Source organism: Mixophyes fleayi, chromosome 2 (assembly GCF_038048845.1).
Source record: "Mixophyes fleayi isolate aMixFle1 chromosome 2, aMixFle1.hap1, whole genome shotgun sequence".
Classification (NCBI taxonomy): domain Eukaryota; kingdom Metazoa; phylum Chordata; class Amphibia; order Anura; family Limnodynastidae; genus Mixophyes; species Mixophyes fleayi.
In genome coordinates, this window is record NC_134403.1 from 156,287,585 (window position 1) to 156,307,938 (window position 20,354).

Sequence of the window (20,354 nt, forward strand, 5' to 3'; positions counted from 1 at the left end):
ATTTGACCTTTCAGAATTTCTTATTTTCCCCAATTAAACAATGGAAGATGGGCATTTGATGTGTATAATCACTGATTCACAACATATTAATTTATAATGCTTAGGGCAACATCAACTTTAAGCATTGCCATGGCTGCATGATTTTTAGCAGTTAGTTCATATGCATTCTGCATGTTTGCATAGAAAAACTTCATGAATATGGCATGCATGTGAATTAGATGTCTGAATTTACATGGCTGATCTGGTAACTGTAAACACATTACAATTTCAGTTCATCTATCTAATTTAGACCTTAAGGTACTATTGATAATGTAACAGCAAACATTTTAATACCAGTTCTGCAGCTAAAATGTGTTGACTGTCAACACTGGAGACACTGGTATAGATTTCCTGATCTGCTCAGTATCCATGGATACTAGAGGCCAGCAAAGCTGTCACTAACAACACTTACATCTGTGAACAGATTATGTTGTATTATTTAATATCAAACACATTTCATAGGCTGCTGAATGCTTACCAATGTATTTTTGATAGATTTTAATTAACCAACCATTTACAGTTATATATTCATATTAATTTTCAGAATAATGCTTAACAATCACTGGGCCCCCTAGCAAAATTTGAGGCTTAATAAGGGCCTGGCAATGTAAATATGCAAATATAAAAACATATAAAAGAGGAACTATCTGATGTAGCACGGTGGCGTAGTGGTTAGCACTTCTGCCTTACAGCAATTGTTTTCCACTAAAAACATATAGTTTATTATCAAAGAATGCAAGATATAGAGTCCATCTTCTTTATCAAGAGATAAAGCTATCTTTAAAGATAACACTGCATTAAATTAAAGGCAAACTTACAATAGCCAATACTTCTAGATGATTCAGTGACATTCTATAACATTTTTAATAGGATGCACATCGTACACTATAAAAATGAATGTTTGTTAACTTGATGAACTGACTCCATAATATATAGTGTAGATCTGCTCTATACCAGGAATGGCCAATCTATGGTTCTCCAGGTGTTGTGAAACTAAAAGTCCCAGCATATCTTTGCTATCTGCTGGGTATATAATGATAAAGCATGCTGGAGTTTGTAGTTTCACAACAGCTGGAGAGAGACAGGTTGGCCAGGCTTGTGCTATACAAATTTTTTTTATGCTATATAAACTTAGGTAAGTATGTCCATAGTGCACCCAATAAAAATTAATACAGACTGTAAAAAATAAGAATGGCTATGCTTTGCTAATTTATTTTCCAATATAGAGATGTGAGTGTGTGTGTATATATGGGCAGCACGGTGGCATAGTGGTTAGCACTTCTGCCTTACAGCACTGGGGTCATGAGTTCAATTCCCGACCATGGCCTTACCTGTGAGGAGTTTGTATGTTCTCCCCGTTTTTGCGTGGGTTTCCTCCGGGTGCTCCGGTTTCCTCCCACACTCTAAAAACATACTGGTAGGTTAATTGGCTGCTAACAAATTGACTCTAGTCTGTGTGTTTGTGTCTGTCTCTGTCTGTCTGTGTGTTAGGGAATTTAGATTGTAAGCCCCAATGGGGCAGGGACTGATGTGAGTGAGTTCTCTGTACAGCGCTGCGGAATTAGTAACGCTATATAAATAAATGGTGATGATGATGATGATGTAGATATCCTTTATAACGAGTATGTAGGGGAACTAATCCATGATTACACTTGTTTCTGTCACTTAGAGCAGGAGAGTCACAATACAAATGTATGAAAGCTTTGTCCACCAGAGTCACAGTTGAATAAAAATAAAAATAATTTATTTTTTATGTTAAAAACATTAATCTGCTTATTTTTTACAACATGTGATTTATAAACTTTAGGCTATTTACACTAAAGGTGTTGGTCATATAAATATGTAAAACCTCCTTTGTTTCCACTATTATAAGACAGTGAGAATACATACACTTTCATTGAGTGACAAGAGCCCAATCGCTTTATACAATTCAACACAAGTTTCAAGGTTAAGTCAAGCCCCTAAGGACTTTTGTCAGCGTTAACCTCCATAGCACCTACACAGTATACTCTATGAGCCAGTTCCTAAGCTGGGGAGGTGAGCTTAATTTATGAATAGTGTTTGCTATAAGTTAAAATGTATTATATAGACATATGAATGTATATTTTGTATAATATAATAGAGTATAAAATATTTGGTCTATTAATGCCAAATGCTTATATATGCCCCTATTATTGTTTTATTGAAATCTACCAATATTCATGTTCCATAGGTGCCTCTTGTACACTACTAGATGCTGGAACAATTTAATTCAATTCTGACCATGATCATCAGACATGATTGGATATTGCCACACATTTAACAAACAATTCCTTTCATATACAAATTCACCTTGGAGATGAAGAATCATGCAGAGTTTAGGAGGAGTAAGGTTAAATCATGTGCAAACTGCAATGATTTGTTTCTCATTTATATATCTTGTCCCTGACAAGTGGAAAGAAACAAGTGTTGAATAATTCACAAAAATATTATTAACTTGTGCTGATTAAAGAAAATTTCTGGTCATTTCTGCCTCATTTTTTCAAGTCAGCAGTCGTTTATCATATGCAAAATCAGCACGCTATTAAGTCAAAAGAAATTTGCTGCTCAACATTTAAAATTGGCAGATTCGAGAGTAAATAAATGTAAAATATGTCAAATGAAGTGCTCATTTGCATGTGGTTATCTAAAAAGAGTCTTACTGTAAATTACTTTAGCTAAGTGATGGTTGTTCAATTTATTATTGACACACTGAAGTGTCCAAGTGTCCCCCATATGGATATATAACCTGCATGGCCATCAAAAGTCCGATACTTATGTGTTTTGACTATTAATTGGCACTATCAAGAGAGTGACATACAAAGTGCCCATTGGTTGTTCATATACTGTTCTCCCCTTGTGTGGAATGTTAAGTATAACTTCGAGCTAGCTGACATGCAAAACATTAAGTCCTGCAACAGTTGTGCAAGTAAATGGGTACTGACAGCAGTTACTGAGCACCATTAATAATTTGCACCCATAGGGGCATATTCAATTGTTGGCGGAAATTCTTACGGTAATAGTGCGCGGAAAAAACTTTATTATGGTAGTTTTCTCGCTGGATTTCAGCTCGCAGCTCTCTGAGCTGAAATCCAGCTATTACCGTAATAACGGTAGTAGTTTTAACGCCGCGGAAACCCGCAACAATTAAATATGTCCCATAGTCTCTCTTATGTATTAAAGACCTTTCTCCCATAACTAGTGGAACAGACACAGTAGTCGACCAGTGGAACAGACACGGCAGTCTTCCAGGGGGCTGGTGGTACCCCAGGCTTTCCTCCAAAACATGAATGTGAACAATGGGCCATGCCAAATTATAAGCAGACAGGCACCGCAGGGCCCTCTTATCAACATTTTGGGCCCCCGGGCAAAGCAGTGCACCGGGGCCCCTCTATATATATATATATATATATATATATATATATAAATATATATATATATATATATATAAATAAATTATTATATATATGGGCCCTGCAGCCCAGGGGGGCCCGTCGGAGGCAGCAAAAAAAAAAAAAAAAAAAAAAAAAAAAGCTGAAAAAAAAGAAGAAAATACTAACCTTGCGGTCAGCTGGCGATCCGGCTCCCTCCCTGGTCTCCTCCTCCGTCGCGCTCCACAATGGATGTCGGGCGGGCGTGATGACCGCAAGGTAAGTATTTGTGCCCAATGGGAAAGACGGCCCTGAGGCACCTACCTTTAGGCCTAAAGTAGGAGGACAAAACTAACTAATGCATTTTTTTATTTAATTATCAATTTATTTAAAATTATGCTGATGCTGGGAGCCTGCTTCTGTAGTGGGATTGGCCTCCTGACCAGCTGTTCTTTCACAATATACTCCACCTTATCTGACATTTACAGATCAGGATCTTTTGGAGCCTTTACCCTAGGTATTGAAGTTTCCTTATACACATATTTATGTGACATTTTTTTTATATTAATAAAGTATGCAAACTACACTTATAATGTGTAGTGGTTTTGCCTTTCATTTGCATTGTCTTTATTAGTAAACAGACATAGTCATTTACATACATCCATTTTCTAATAAAAAAACATATAGCAATGCCATTCATGAGTTCAATCGTGTTCTGATCAGAGGCATTTTGCTCTATATTTACTGGCATACAGCTTGGTTCACGCATCATTATCATTTACCCTAACATGCATAATGCAATGCCTTTTTGTCTTCCATTACAATAATTTAAATATTTATAACCATTCACAAGTGTGTAAGCTGACTGTAAAGACTTAAAAATTGGATGCTGAATAAAATATGTTTTTGAATATAAATAAGTGAAGATTTTACATTTCAGGATAAAGACTACATTTTTTCACAGCTGGGAAATCCTAATGAATCAGATACTAAGTGGAAAGGAATATCAGCATGTCTAAATCCACTGCTCTGTATGCCTCTATTATACTCTGCTGACAACCCCATAGGTTTATTATCTCCGATTTCACACTTTGGCAAATGGAGGAGAGCTTTATCATGGTGACATTTAGTTATAGAAATTAAACTTAGGGTAAACTTACTAACTCACAACACAGCTAGCAGCAGCTCAGACAGCAATCAATGGCATTATTACATGGAATGAAATAAACTTTGATGTAATCATGATGTAGTCTAAAATTATACCAAGCTAATCAGCATGACTTGGTATAATTAGTTTATTGCCAATAATATTCAAGCGTGTTTAGCAAAATCAAATAAATCAGTGTCATAATTTGTTAATGGTTCAAAATAAAAATATTCGATTTTTTGGAATCAGGAATCGGCTTTACCTCTTCTGAAAAAGAGGCATGACTGCATCACATTGGGGCAGTCGTCACATCACATGGTGGAGAGGCAGTGAGCGGAACAAATCTTCCAGCAGTCAAGGAAAAATCCATTAGATTCCAGACTGTCCTGCCCATATTGAAACAGTTGGGAGGTATGTTGGGAGGTACGGTATAGTTTCCCTTAGCTACAAAGGTGTAAGTTCTGCACATGCTAAAGGCAGAATTCAGAGTGTATCATATGTTTATAGCTTAGTACTGTAATGATCAGCAGGAAATGATGACTGATTACAGGGGGGTTAAGGAATCCAATGGAAGTGTTAACAGTAACTAGATTGAATGGACAGAGAGGGTATGTAGAAACCTTCTGCTTAAAAGGGAAGCAAAGCCACTATTTGACGTTAATATAGGTCAAAGGCTGTATATCACCGAGCTGAATAATATACTTGAAATAACTGGAATGCTTTTAAGTCTATCTGCTCTCTTCCAACCCTATGCAGCAGCTTGTTATATTAGAAGGGCGGTGCTTCTCAGACAGACAGACAGTAACTGACAGAGGCAGGTTTGCTTTGAAGAAATGCACAGTGGGGTTACAAGTAAAAGTAGGACACAGACACAACAGGTGGTAACAGGCAGACAGATGCAGGAACAACACTGTTTAAGGTCCCTTTCCCTTCCTAGCAATTAAGAATAAATATAGGAAAATACTGTACAGGTACCCTTAGCTCCAGATGCCAGGAACTGCAATTTTTGCATATGCAAAATTCAGAATGTTGTATGTGTTTATAGCATGGTACTGTAACGATCAGGAAGGAACAGAATTCCCAGTCAGCATGTGGGTCCATAGCTGCTGAATTGGACTTAAACATGTGTCTTTAGGTACTCAGATGCCCCCAGGACTTGACTGCTCAAAAAGCTCATTGTGGGTGAGTGTGACAGGACCAGTACTGGAGATCAACTGATAGGGTAACAGAAGGACAAGGAAGCAGAATACACGCAAAGCAACTAAGCATTACACACAATGGGCTTGATTTATTATGGAAAGTTATGCAAATGCAAGTAGGGCAAAACCATGTTGCATTGGATGGGGAGGTAAATTTAAACTTTAAATTTCAGTGTACAAATAAGCTATCAAGTATTTGTGTGCTAAATTAAAAAGCAGAAAGTATTTTCCTTATGTGCAAAATAATAAACTCATTTCCACCCCTTGCTTTGCAACATGGTTTTGTCCAGAAAACTTGAGTAAGAAAACTTACTCAATTTTTTGCTTAACTTTCATTAATAAATTAGGCCCAATGAGAATAATAGGATACACAAGACAGACAGAATAAGGACACTAGGACTGAGACAGAAAACTAGCTAAGACAGTAATAGTCTTGTCTCAGTATGTTTTTATTGGTTATGATTAAGACCAAAGGTTCAAGGGCCACAGAGAGGATGAAAATACAGCAGGGATATAGAGGCAATCATCCAAAATGCAAGAGCTGCTGAGAATTGACTGCAGCGGACATCGTTAACAGACAGATTACAACACAGACAAACAGGAGAGCAGGGAAATAGACTATTTACAGCCCCTGTTCCAATACTTTACAGGAGTAGAAGTAGACACTAAAGATCAGTGGTCCACTGTTATTTAGGTCTGCAAATTTTTCTTGTTAATTAGCATCCCTTTCTGCAGTGATAAAGCATGCATTTTCAGTCCTATATGTCAGAAAAGTCATGCCAGGAGAGCACACCCAGTAAAAGGCTGAAAAATACCTAAAGATATGAAGTCTTTCACTGTTTGCTGATCACAGAAGTGAAAGACTACACTTCTGGGTTCAGACCCAGCATCTTTATTGCACATCACAATTGTTAGTCAGTGCACAGATAGATTAGTTTCACCGCTTTCATAGTGCCGTCCAGACAATATCCTGGATATATGAACCCGGGATATTACCGGGGGACAGAGGCTCCTCCGGAGTCAAAATCCCGGGTAGACCGCGTTCATACTGAACACAGGTCTGCCTTGGGTCTCCATGGCAACATCACAAGAGGAGCTCTGATTGGCTCCTCATGTGATGTTTTTTTTTTTACTTTAACATTGTGTCTGGTGAGACCCGGGTTGAAAAACCCATGTTGCACCATTCATAGTGTAGGCTTCCTGGGGCAGACCCGGGAATTACCCCACCAAAAGACCCAGACTAATTCCCAGGTCTGATATCCCGGGAATTAAATCTGGGAACATTCATACTGCACCTTGACCCGGGTCGTCTGGGCTTGCCACGGGTCAAGGTGCAGTATGAATGGGGTATTACAGTAAGGAGGGGAGGAGCATGCAGCCTGCCAGGGAGGGCTCAAAAAAGATCCCTTTCCAGCAGTGCTTTACTTATTGGCAAGATGGTGTTAGCAATCGTAGACAAGCTTTTCGGCGCTTGATGTATTCTGCATTAGTTTGCATAATGCAGGAGATACCTCTGATATTTTCTGCATTACCCAGTTTCTAAATAGCTCCACTTAGGCTTACCTTAACCATGCGGTAAAAGGAGCGTTAGTGTACAGCTCTTCGAAACATTTAGTTCCTATACAGAAGATTCACTCATCCTCAGCCACACTCCAGCCAGGGAGACTTCAACTCCCAGCATTTCTAGTAGCACAAGCTCATCTGAGTAGGAAATGCAGGCAAGTAAAACCTTAATTTATAAGAAGCAGATGCAAGGGTGTAGTACTGTTGTTGTACTATTTTTAAGAAGAAAAGTAACCTGAGGGCACAAATCTAATCTGGGGATTAACTAATGGAATATACATTTAGATAACATGAAAATAAATAAATTAAACTAGTGGACGGGGTTTACTTAATATACATTTTTACTAAAAGGCTTCATCACTTAAAAGCACTTGCTGACACTCCCAAGCACATCTAACCATTGGTACTAGAGGCGTCCATGGGTGGAGCTATACCCTCCCCTTTGGTTAAGCATGACACACACTCTTTGATGGCACGCTGCGCTGTGTACGGTGCCTGGATTTTTCTTGCATGTTCTACCTGAAATTCATTTCCAAAAGTTGGTATGTTGTTCAAGTCCCAATATGGGTGAATGTATTTGCTATGGTTGTAAGAAAAAAATATGGTGAGTTGCTTATAACATTCCAAATCTGAAAGACAATTCTCTCCTCTTCTTAACACTAAAATAAAGTTAGCAGAGGTATCAATCATTAACCACACAGGCTGGGCTTGCTTGTAGCCATAAATAGTGTTAGTAGCCCACAGACCTATGTAAAGTGGCTGCATATCTGTGCAGAACAGCACAGCTTCCAGTAGCCAATGAACCTCTCACAATGTCCCATTTTACCTTGGCTTTATTAAGGTTCTAGAGCTGGGATTATACATTTTTTAGCTGAAACAGATTTTTAAACATGAGTTTTGTAAAAATATTTTAATAATTCATTTATTAAGATAACATGTTTTAATGGATTTCTCACCCTGCTCTCTCGCATTGCAATATTTGATTCAGGTGTTTTTTCAAAAGGTTCTCAAAAACAATTTTTTGGGCAGACTACTTATTCTACTTTTTTATTATTGTGGAGATTATACATAGGACCAATATTAGTCAACAGTGAAAATTGGGGCGCAAAGTCACATTTTAACATAAATATATTACTTTTAATAATGACACAATTTTATTCAGTTAATTAGGCAATTCATAATTTAAAATTGCCTAGTAAATGACTTTACTACTTGAAGACTAAGCAAAATGTGAATCAGCATATTAGACTTAAACTGACAGCAAAATTATTAGCAATTCCTACAGACAATTATTTGAATTGATGAGTTCATATGCATATAGCAGCTATCTACATCAATTAATTGTTTAACCTTTACATTTATTGTTTAACCTATTTAGCCTATTGCCCTTACCCCCCTAAATACTGATTACACAGACACATGGAGAAAAGTAAAATGACCTGCATTCTAACACATGTTGGTGCTAAATTTATGCCTGCCCATTCAAAGCCCAAATCAATTGGCAAACTGTGACACTACATGCTGAAGCTCATAATAGCAACTGTTGTGTTACTGATACTTGCCTACCAGGTTATTGCTGTTTTGTACTATAATTGTACATTGCACTTAAGACTAATTACTCAGCTGGAAATATTCCTCACCTCCAAGCAACTGTAATTTGTGTACAATATTGGTGAACAGTTAAATATAGTAGAACACTATGTTCTTCCTTATATATTAAATCTGTTGTGACAAAATATATTTTATTGCTTTTGAACTAACCAATTGCTAGATTTTGTTACTGGTAATGTGTCAAGTCAGATAGTATTCAATACAAAACATCAGGTACATCTAATTTATTCACTTTATAAATTACTCAATTTTCAAAACCGTTTTAGGTAATATTCACTCCATTACACATTTGGGTGTGAAATTTTGTACATTTTATCATCATCATTTATTTATATAGCGCCATTAATTCCGCAGCGCTGTACAGAGAACTCACTCACATCCGTCCCTGCCCCATTGGGGCTTACATTCTAAATTCCCTAACATACACACACACACACAGACACACACACACACACACACACACACACACACACACACACAGACTAGGGTCAATTTTGTTAGCAGCCAATTAACCTAACAGTATGGGGTTTTTTTTGAGTGTGGGAGGAAACCGGAGCACCCGGAGGAAACCCACGCAAACACGGGGGGAGAATATACAAACTCCTTACAGATAAGGCCATGGTCAGGAATTGAACTCATGACCCCAGTGCTGTAAGGCAGAAGTGCTAACCACTTAGCCACCGTGCTGCCCACCAGAGTTTGGATTTAAGTATTGTTAATTCTTCCCCAACCACTCCACACAGCAGAATGAGTTGACAATTGTTGCCCCAACTCTATTCATAGTCTATACAGTACATTTCACTAAATGCTAATTTACAAATACAGTGCAGAGCGGCATACCGAGGAATGGTGATAGCAAAATCACTCTCAGAGATCACATTGCTGGAACATCACACCTCTGCAATTCAGCTTGTTCTACTGCAAACCAAATGTATTATATTTTGGTAGAACAGTATGAGTGAGAAATTGTAATACTGAGAGGCAGATGAAGTCGTTACATATTTAGAGGGAAAACAGAGGAGTGAAAATATGTCTGGATTGTCATGTTTTTTGAACAATAAGAATAGGCCTGTCATTAACCGAGCTAATTGCTACAGCTACACAGCCAATGGCCAAAGCTAAGCTACGTAACTTTAAACTGCCCTTTAATTGTTTTTGTAAGTAAGGCAGTGAGTGTAGTTCTGTTGTTATAGCGGAAGAGGATAGGAAAATGTCAAATTGCAGAGAATATGTGTGTGAGGCAATATCATAAAAGGAAGATGATAGGAAGAGTCAAGTTAGGGTTCACTAGCAATAGGTTGTTGAACATTTATCCGGCAAACTGAATTTGAAAGCAATAGCATTCTAAATTAAGGGGTACGGTTAGCATTAAATTGGATTATTTTGGGTGTAAATTTTCAAAATTGATCCAGTTTACAATTTTTTTTTACTATTAATCTTGGTGAAATGGTGCATGAATAAGTTATGTACTCATAAGTTTTCGTGTTACTAGCATTCATTTGTGCTTAGCATAGACTAATAATAGTCCCATGCTTCCTACACATACAGTGGCATCCTCGGCTCCTCCAACTGGGCACTTTGCTGTGACATCATTGCCAAGCACCATACTCTTAGTGTGACCCCGACATGGAAGAGCAGCAGCCACCAGCTTCACATGTAAGATGCTGAGGGCTGCTTGACTTTTATGCCAGTAGCCCGCGCTACATGTGGGGGTTCCACAGGGGCTTTAAAAAATAAAAACACAACTGGATGAGTGATATGTTTCACTCATTCCGTATTTTAGGTGCCCCTACACCATTGCTGCCTTAGACAATCACTCAGGTTTGCCTAATGGTAGCACCGGGCCTGACCATATTTTTAACAAAATCAAAATTGAATTGCAGAATGCTACAATTACCGGTTGTTGGTTGAAATGTTTGTGGAAAAAAACAAGTGACCCCCCCCCCCTAGGTCTCTTCCTTCATTTATGTAGCATAATGTTATGTAAATAAAATCAGAGTTTTCCATAAAATTCAAATTGACAAATTTCACACAAAAAAACTTAGCTCTAAAGATCTAGAATCTACTCACTTCATTACAGAAAGCTGTTAAATTAGTTCAACATGATCACCCTCTCGTAATGCCAGCCTGACAACTCCTGCAATATTGTTGGGAAAAAAAGGCATCATTTTAATGATCCCTCAAGAGCACTTCAAAGCGTTCCCTATGTTAAATGTCAAACCTATTGGTCTAGTTACCTTCTTAAACAAGGTCACTGTGACTTTTCACCACCAAATCTTTGGCACCAGGCCAGAGAGTAGAGATCTTTTTGAAGACTAAAAATAGAAGCTTCACTGTAACGTAACATAGTTATGTTAACATTGAGGTTTTCATTTTATCCACCTTAATTTCTGCAAATAGCGACATTATATTACCTATGATAGTTTATAAAGTCAAATATAATATTTATGTGTGGCATGATATATGTATGTTTATGCATTAATGTAACCAATATTATATATTGCTTATTTTTTTCAGTTAAACATATATTAGAATTACAACATTTGCTGATATTTGACATTTCATAAACTACTTTTCAATATATAAGACAAAATATTACAAAGAGTCAAAACATTGTCTTAGATGATATGCCTAGTTTTGTGTTCTGTTTATATTTATGCCTATGTGTGGTCCCCACCATCATATAATCTGTTAGATGCCAGAGACTTTTAAATCCACAGCATGAAGAGGTTTTCACACTGGGAAGTTGAAAGCCGCTAATGATGACAAATGGCATGATGGTTAGGACTGGGCTTTATGGCATAGTTGTAAACAGAGCAGAATAATGCATCTCAGGTAAGTACTAGATACACTATACTAGTCAGGTATCTAACCAAATATAGCAAATAGGCAGATGTTGCGCTAAGGACAAGATAAATGTATGAACGGTTCTTCCACCCCCCCTGTTAAATATACCTTACAAATGACCATTTCAGTGGCTGAAAAATAAATTGATTTACATTTCATCACTCTGTAGATTGTATTGAATCAATTATGATTCATTATAAACTACAATCAATTATGTACTGGTTTCTTTAAAAGGTCTAATCATTTTTTTATTACAGTATAGGAAATTAAGTCCTTAAAATATAAAAACTCTCTAGTATCACTTTAACTTCAGAAATAAAATACATCTCTACATGCAGCTATAAAATCAGAAACCTATGTGGACATTACTACATGGATCTCTGAAACAGATGATACTAGCTATCATCATCATCTTGTATTTATATAGCGCCACTAATTTCGCAGCGCTGTACAGAGAACTCATTGACATCAGTCCCTGCCCCATTGGAGCTTACAGTCTAAATTCACTAATATAGACACACACTCACACAGTCAAGGAGAGACTAGGGTCAATTTTGATAGCAGGCAATTAACCTACCAGTATTTTTTGGGAGTGTGGGGGGAAACCGGAGCACCCGAAGGAAACCCTCGCAAACACAGGAAGGACATACAAATTCCACACAGGCAATGGTTGTGAATCGAACTCAAGACTCCAGTGCTGTGAGGCAGAAGTGCTAACCACTAGGCCACTGTGCCATACCAGTGAGCATTACAATAACGGGTTGAGTGGTGAGATGTGTCCCTTCAAAGTTTTTCTGTGATGAGCCGATAGACTGTGAGTCTCTCCATAGTTTCTGGGCAGTGTTTAACATTGTATCATTTAATTTAGATACGTCCCTCTAGCATTTATTTATAGACTTGTCACTTACATGTATACAGTCATGTGATAAAATTAAATGTTGTTTCTTTACAATCTGTTTTATAAAAACTTTTCCAACTAACTACCAGATTGCTTCAGAGCAAACAGTCACATTTTTCTATAGATTTTTATTACCACTGTAGGCCATAGCTCTCAGTAAAATGTACCTGAAACTGTAAATTTACAAAAGCAGATTTATTCCTGTAATCTAACATATGCCAGGAGTGTAATAAATTTCCTCTCATAAAAAGGTCAGACTTTTTTTTTTCCAAATGATAGATACATTGGTTTTATTCAATGCACTAAATGTAAAATGGAGATCACCATGTAATGCACTGTGCAATAGAAGAATTCACTCTCTGAATTAAGCAATTAATCTTTCTTCATCTATGCTTTACTGTCCTCTATACTGATTAAATTTTATCACCCATTCAAATATATGTGCATAGCTATTCATGAATTACTACAACTAATGCCCTTAGGTAGTTCACCTGACCGGCAGCTAGTTTGTTTTATGCTACACTTATACAGCCAGGAGAGCTGCTAACCACGACCAAGCAGTTCATAAAGCAATCATAAAGCAATCAAGAGACACATTAATAGATAGTGTATTCATGTGCTGTTTTAGTGTAACGTCTCTAAGACATATAAATGATGGAGGAGCCAGGGTCTTAAGGACATAAAGTATTATTTTTAAATTAGACTTTTATTTTAGAAATCTAATAGACCATATGGTTGGGTTAAACATAGAATGATCTTTGCCATTATACTGTTGAGTTGCAGATATTTTGTAACCCTGTAGCCTGCCCACAAATTGAGGGTTCATATAAGGTTTCAGTGTTTAGTCGATAGAAGATAATTGAAAAAAACTGTTGCCTGCTCTAACTCTGCTCATTGTATATGAAGCAGCAATGCACATTAAAAAAAAAAAAAGTTTCAAGTTAGACTAAAAGTCTAATTTTATTTTCTTACATATCACCATGGCCACTGTACAGAACAAAAGAAAAATTATGTTTTTCTGTAAATTCCAAAATCTTACTGACATTTTCTCAATAACGATGAGATTACAGAGCATAATGATAGGTTTGTGGTTTTTTTTTCTACATATCTGTAAATAACATGATTGCAGCCCTATAGTAATTATTGTGTAAGTATGATTTTAATCAAAGTACTGTATGTTAATGTGTGGTTTGATCCCATCAATGACTTTCTGACGCACTTAACAAAAAACATAGGATAAGTGAGTGATCTCCGTTTCTTGTGATAGTTCATTTAGTGCAGATATCTCTATTTTTATTACAATATCAACAGCAATTGTCAAAAATAATTTGGGACAGATCTTTAAGAAACAAAACAATTTTTTTTTTATTACTAACTGAACACCTATAACACACCTTTTTCTTCTTTGGCTATGACTACAGTTACACTGCAAATTGGGGGGCCTCATTTAAATTTGGACATAAGTCATAAAGCATAAACATATGCTGCACATGCATATCAAAATGCATCTTTATGAGTTGTGTGTGTCTTGCGTGTTTATGAATGAGATATAGGATGTGCCCTGAGGTAAAATTTAAAAAACATGACATTTACATTTTAAAACACAATCTTAGGATCGGCAAAATGGAGGGGAATTCAATTACCTGTCACGTCATGTCGGAGCCTCGTGTGATGTGCACCTGTATTGCCTCTTCAGGTATTATGGTAAGTAAAACAACTCTGAAATAAGCAGCAACGTCTTACTGCTGCAACATACCATGGATTCTCATCAGGTGAGGCACCAAAGGGACTTTGTGAGTAATTGAATCCTCCTCATTGACTCTTATTGCCCTATTTTAATGGGTTTTTCATGCTTTGATTAATGTGTAGAACACACAAAAAAGTGGACAGTTGTGAATGATCCCTCAATGTACAAATGAAATTCTAGCAAGCATTTGCCAGTTAATAGTACAGGTTGTGTTTACAGGAAGGTCCGGAGATCCAAAGGTCATTCATGAAAAGAAACAATATCTAACAGCTGCTTTTCTGCACTTGTTTTCCATAAGATACAAAAGGGTACATGTTCATCATTTTAAAATTCTGAATTCAATACTTTAAACTTTTTGGGTGCTATCAGGTAGAGAATACTTGAAGTGTCACTTCAAGTGTATTTATGTATGCTCTGAAATATAGAAAATATAGGGGATATAAATAGTTTTGGAAAACTACCCGTATCTTTACCCATCTCTTCTTTGAGGCACATAGGGTCTTGGGGTTCAACCTCTCACTTTGCTATAGAGGAGACAGGTAAAAGTGGACAACCCTTTCATAAGTGCCGAACAATCTTTATACTTTGTCTTTTTACCTCTTTTGTATTGTGTTAACCTTTGTGTGGTTTTCTCTTCTCCTTTGGATTAATATAAGAGTATAATGACTTTCATGTAATAACTTCCCTTAGATTATAGTGTTTCTGGAAATACCTGTAGTAAACAGTTCCCAACAAGATTCATGAAGGTTATGGACTTGGCCACCTCATGTATAGTTAGAAGTACAATAATAAGCCAAAAATAGATTAAATTGATGTCAGGCTGTGAAACCATGTTGCTGTATTTGCCCTATACAAATGTACAAGTTTATCTATTTATTGTTACTCTCCTCATAAGAGCACACTTACTTCTTTAATTACAGCAACTGTGTATTTCTATACGTAATTATAAAATAGTCTACACAATAATACAAAATTTGTTTTTCAGTTTAATGACTGTATATAACTTTTTCAAATCACATTTGTAATTTATGAAATGTACTGGAATATACAGATGTTTAACGTGAGGCCCTCGAAAAATATATAGAACATAGAAATAGACGGCCTTTAAATGTACCTTTAATGTTAAAGCAAAATCAATATCACATAGAATTTACAGAAACTTGTCATTGTTTTAATCTATGAAATCTGGTGAACTTTGTACCTTTGCAAAACTTTACTATATTACTCTCTACGAATAAATTTCCACTCCACATTTGTACGTCTCATGGGTGCTTCTAGTTAGTATCTGATGATTCATGGAATTGGAAAAGAATAGATAATCTACTGGATTTCACTGAGAGATGTTTGAAAATATTATCTCATCTTTAATGTACTGTAGTCTCCACTTCAGTGAAGGGACATCTTTTTGTAAGGTCAGTAATGAATCAGTCTAAACTACTGGGATGTATTTTCCATTGACACAATCAGTTTTGTGATCTTAGCTTGTTTAATTCACTGTGTACTGCCTTGAATTTCAGTCTATTCTCAGAAGCATTGGTACATGATTATCTTTTCTCTAAATATTTTATAACTGTGTCAAATTTAAAAACTGAGCATGTGATGCTAAAGGACAGTCAAATTTCAATTACAAAAAGTAACTTCCCCAAACATATAACGTGTACTATGTATACTAAATTATTGCAATTGATTAGATGATTGATTGATCAGAGATAAGGTTTATTCAGGAATATTTAATGTATTAAATGAAGCATTGTTTGATTGCTCACAGAAAATATTACTTGGTAACAATATGAAATTTTACTGATTCTGCCAAACTCTACAAAACATAGGTTATACACCAGTCATATGGACATGACTCATTTCCAGTTTGCAAGTCCCCTTCTCTTCTCGAATCCTCTAGTTCCCGTTTATATACATATCCATAGTTCATATGTAACATGCATATATAAAATAAGGTTTGAAGGTTTTGTAATCCTCATCACTACTGTTCCTGCAGATTATCTAGGTTCACTATATTACTGTAAACGTAAGATGTAACACATCATATGAGAGCCATTTGGGGTGAAATGCCACAGTTTTGTAGTGTTTAGTCACAATTTATAGAATACTGTTTGAGCTATCTTTTGTAGGGATCTTCTTCTTTAATGTTATTAAATATTTTTCATAAATGTCATGGACAGAAAAGAGGAGCAATACAGAAGTCACAATTTAATAATAATAATAATAATAATAATAATTATTAATAATAATAATAATAATAATAAAGAGTAATAATATGATTATTAATTCATCAGTTATTACAGTTGGAATACAATATTTTGCCTTTTTAAGAAACAAATTATTATTGTTCTCTCTTTTATTTAGTTTCATCAGTTAATTAAAAAAAATTCCATGAACAAGAACTTCCACTACTGACCAGTAGAGGTCACAGCTACAAACTGCTTTTCATCAATGAAACAAATCTTACAATGTTCATTTATCTGCAACATGTTTACTTTGTATCAACATTAATTGAAAAGTTTAAGATTATTTTACCTTTAGTATTTGCCTACAAATTTATTTATATTTCTTTTAATGTATCATTAATGGTAAAATGACAGATGTGAATGACACCATACCCTTATGCAAAAACATCAGTGCATGTGTACACGCTTGGAGATATTTATGTAAAGCAAATATAGGACCATGCAGCATTTTTTTTGACACATATTCTCATGAAATTCTATTAATCCTCAGCCCATTTATAGGTACATTCTGTTTCTTATAACTGCCACTAGAAAAGCACTCTATCCTTATATTTGCACGGCTAGAAATGCACATGGTAAAAATATTTTTTTTTAAAAAAAATCAACATAAATATGATTTCTTCTAGCTATGTTTACATCTTCACTTGATTAGGAGTGTAAAAGGACATCAATACTGTCTTTACTACAAATGTCACATTTCAATATTTCAATGTTTTCATTACTATTGCTAAGAGTAGGCGGAGGCCTACTCTTCACCAGCACAAAAGGGATGTAAGAATCCAGTCCCAGGGACAAAATTTGTCTATGCCCCCCCCCCCCCTGTAAACAAGGCGGGGGGAGGGCATAGACAAAAGTGCAGGTTTTACATGTTAGCACATTTAGTAAGATGCGTCCCGATTTTCCTAGCTCTGTCTAACAGAGGATTATGCCCCCTCTTGACACTTTCCATAAAAAATAGTACATTTGTATTGGGCCCTAGTATAACAGGGAGCAGATCTATGTTTCCATGATTGGCTGGCATAAGGTTTCCACATCCTACACCTGACTGGAGCTGGACTGTTGCTGAGTGCCAGTACTGTGCCCAGGAATTTGGCTCTGTGGCACATGATCAGTAAAACACAGTGCCCAATGTGAGCACTGGATCTCCAATGCAGAAGTTGTATATCTCACATTGGGGCTGCTAGGTAAACCCTGTTACATAACAGTGATACCAGAACGTCCTCCATGAAGACATGACCTGGACTAGGTCACTCCTGAACTCCATCAATAAGAGATGACTTGGAATAGTTATCCAATGCTAGCTTGTATGCCAGCTTGCATTAGGTCACTATTACAGGTGATCTTACAATGCTGAGGTGCAGGGAAGACTAAAAGAGGCTCTATTACAGCTTTGAAAAAGCAGAGTAATTCAAAACTCAAGTAAATAAAGGTAACAAAATATATAAATAGTAAAAAATAATCCTTTTAAATATGGCCTTAGTAGCATGATAAAACTATTGTATGTCCCCACCTGAGAAACAATAAAATAATGATTGTTGTCCAAACCAATAAAGAAAAACCTTTGCACCCATAGGCAGTCAAATTGTATATAAAAATAAAAATAATATCCGTCCCTCTAACTTTGTCCGATCTTGTACGAAATATACATATTTGGTACACCTGTCCATGAGAGAACAAGCCAATAAAATATTGAGGTATATTTTCAAAGTTGCGTGAAAGTATATATAACAAGAATCATGGAAAAGTGTATTTCCTTCACATTTTGCCTGGTTTTTCCTATATAACGACCATAAAAAGAAGTAAAAAGATTTTATATGACTATGTGGGAGGAAGTAAAACCTTAAAGTTTTCCAATAATTGTAAAATTCACCTGGATAGACTATAAAATGTAAAATTAATTCTGGTGATTAAAGGAATGAAATACCCTGGTCTTGAAGAAGTTAAACTTATACTACTGCTGTTGTTGATGGTTTCTATAAATTATGCGTGAAAGTCACAATTATATACACTTATGCACGCCCACATACTATTGGACTTGCAAAGCTTTGTTTTATGGTGTGTTTCTTTGCAGTACATCTGATCTGAATAGTTGTCTACCACTTTTTCACAGATCTGACACAAGGACCACAACAGGCAGAATGTGTACTACTGTACTGTACAGGCGTTAACCCCTTGCAGCTGTTGCTGTTTACATTTTTTTTTCTCTATTACATTAACAATTAATTTCTATTACACAGAAAATGTGATTAGCAAGTTTTTGTCTAGCTGTAAAAGTAAAACACTATATTAAATGTTACAGCCTTCCATAGCGAAGTTGTAAATAAACTCAGCAGTGAATGATCTATAAATTACTATGCTGAACTACTGCCATATTAAAGCAGAATGAGGCATGGCAACTGAAATAGTATCTTACATGGAAGAATTACAGACGCTTCCATTTACAGCTCTACTGACCTGTCCCATTACACAAATAGCACGAGAATCTGTCAGAGAATCTATTACTACACAAAGGCATGGGCTGTCACTTTTAGATCTCAGCATGAGACATACACTTTAAAAAAAAATAAACCAAACAATTCTGCTACTATTGATTTCATGCTTTAACATGATCTAATTTCAGCTATTTGAAATGTACAAGCTGTATGCTTGTGTCTGTGATGTAGTATTAACTACGGTACGTGGTTTAGGGTTTTTGAAGTTTAATTAAAAGGAAAAAAAGCTTTATAAAAAAAAAAGTGTCAACATCCTGGGCTTAAAATGTTAATAGACTAGCTTTCAAATGATCAGGTTGAAAAGAACGAAAAACATAGCACTGAAGGGAAAGACAATGCTGGATCTCTTCAGCTTACTTGTTTACATAGACGTGAAACAATGTTCATAAAAAAGGACCATCATGCATTTAACCGTAATGTATTGTTGGACATGTGCAGCCATTTTCTAATTAATAACAATAATGGTCTTACCAGATCGATTTTTGATGATGTCATGGAACTCATCCAGTGCAGCTTCCTCCCTGTTTTCCTCTCCTTGATGACCACTTTCAGCCATGGTTGACTGGGACGTAAGTTGTAAATCAGGAATCCAGAGCCAAGTTTTCTGTGTTCTTTTTTTTTTTCTCTTGTACCTCCGTTGTCTTCAGCAAATATTTTCAGAAAGCTCCTGAGATCACGTTTTGTGCTATACCCACTAGGTAAGACAGCCTGGCAAAACTGCAGTTTGAGTTTGCATTGGGAGTAAACTGTCAGCCAAACAGATCAGGGAAAACAGGTGCTGATCTGTTACTCCTTAAAATAGAAGCACCCTGTTTAAAACAAATAGAATGTGAATGTGGAGTGGGGAATATTAAACCTGACACTCTATAAATCAGCATCCACTTGTAGATTCCAGAAACTATTTCCGCACTCTGTCCAATCAATACAAAGACCAATAAAGTACCAAATTGCCAAAATAAACTCAGAGGGCATACATAATTTAGTTATACCTCACTTAGTTGCTTGCATTCAAGATATGATGGGTCTCTGTTCAATAGATATTGTATCATAAAGGTTAGAGAGGATGCTAAACATTAAAAGCAACCACAATTTATCCTGCAGTGTTTCTGGGATATGGGCATGTAGAACATACAGTAATTTTACTCTACTATCTCAGGCACGTGTGTGCTTCTTCAT

At 36.2% G+C, this 20,354-nt stretch overlaps 1 protein-coding gene across 8 annotated transcripts in view; it reads right to left on the reverse strand.

Annotated features, from left to right (window-relative positions):
* The window catches only part of DMD (dystrophin), a 1,967,742-nt gene extending 1,947,838 nt beyond the window's left edge, over window positions 1–19,904 (reverse strand). For all 8 annotated transcript variants that reach the window (XM_075200299.1, XM_075200300.1, XM_075200296.1 and 5 more), the window contains exon 1: window positions 19,650–19,904. In XM_075200299.1, the coding sequence (XP_075056400.1) occupies window positions 19,650–19,734 (85 nt within the window). In that variant the 5' untranslated portion in view covers window positions 19,735–19,904. The remainder of the gene's footprint in view (window positions 1–19,649) is intronic.
* Between the last annotated feature and the right edge of the window lie 450 nt (window positions 19,905–20,354).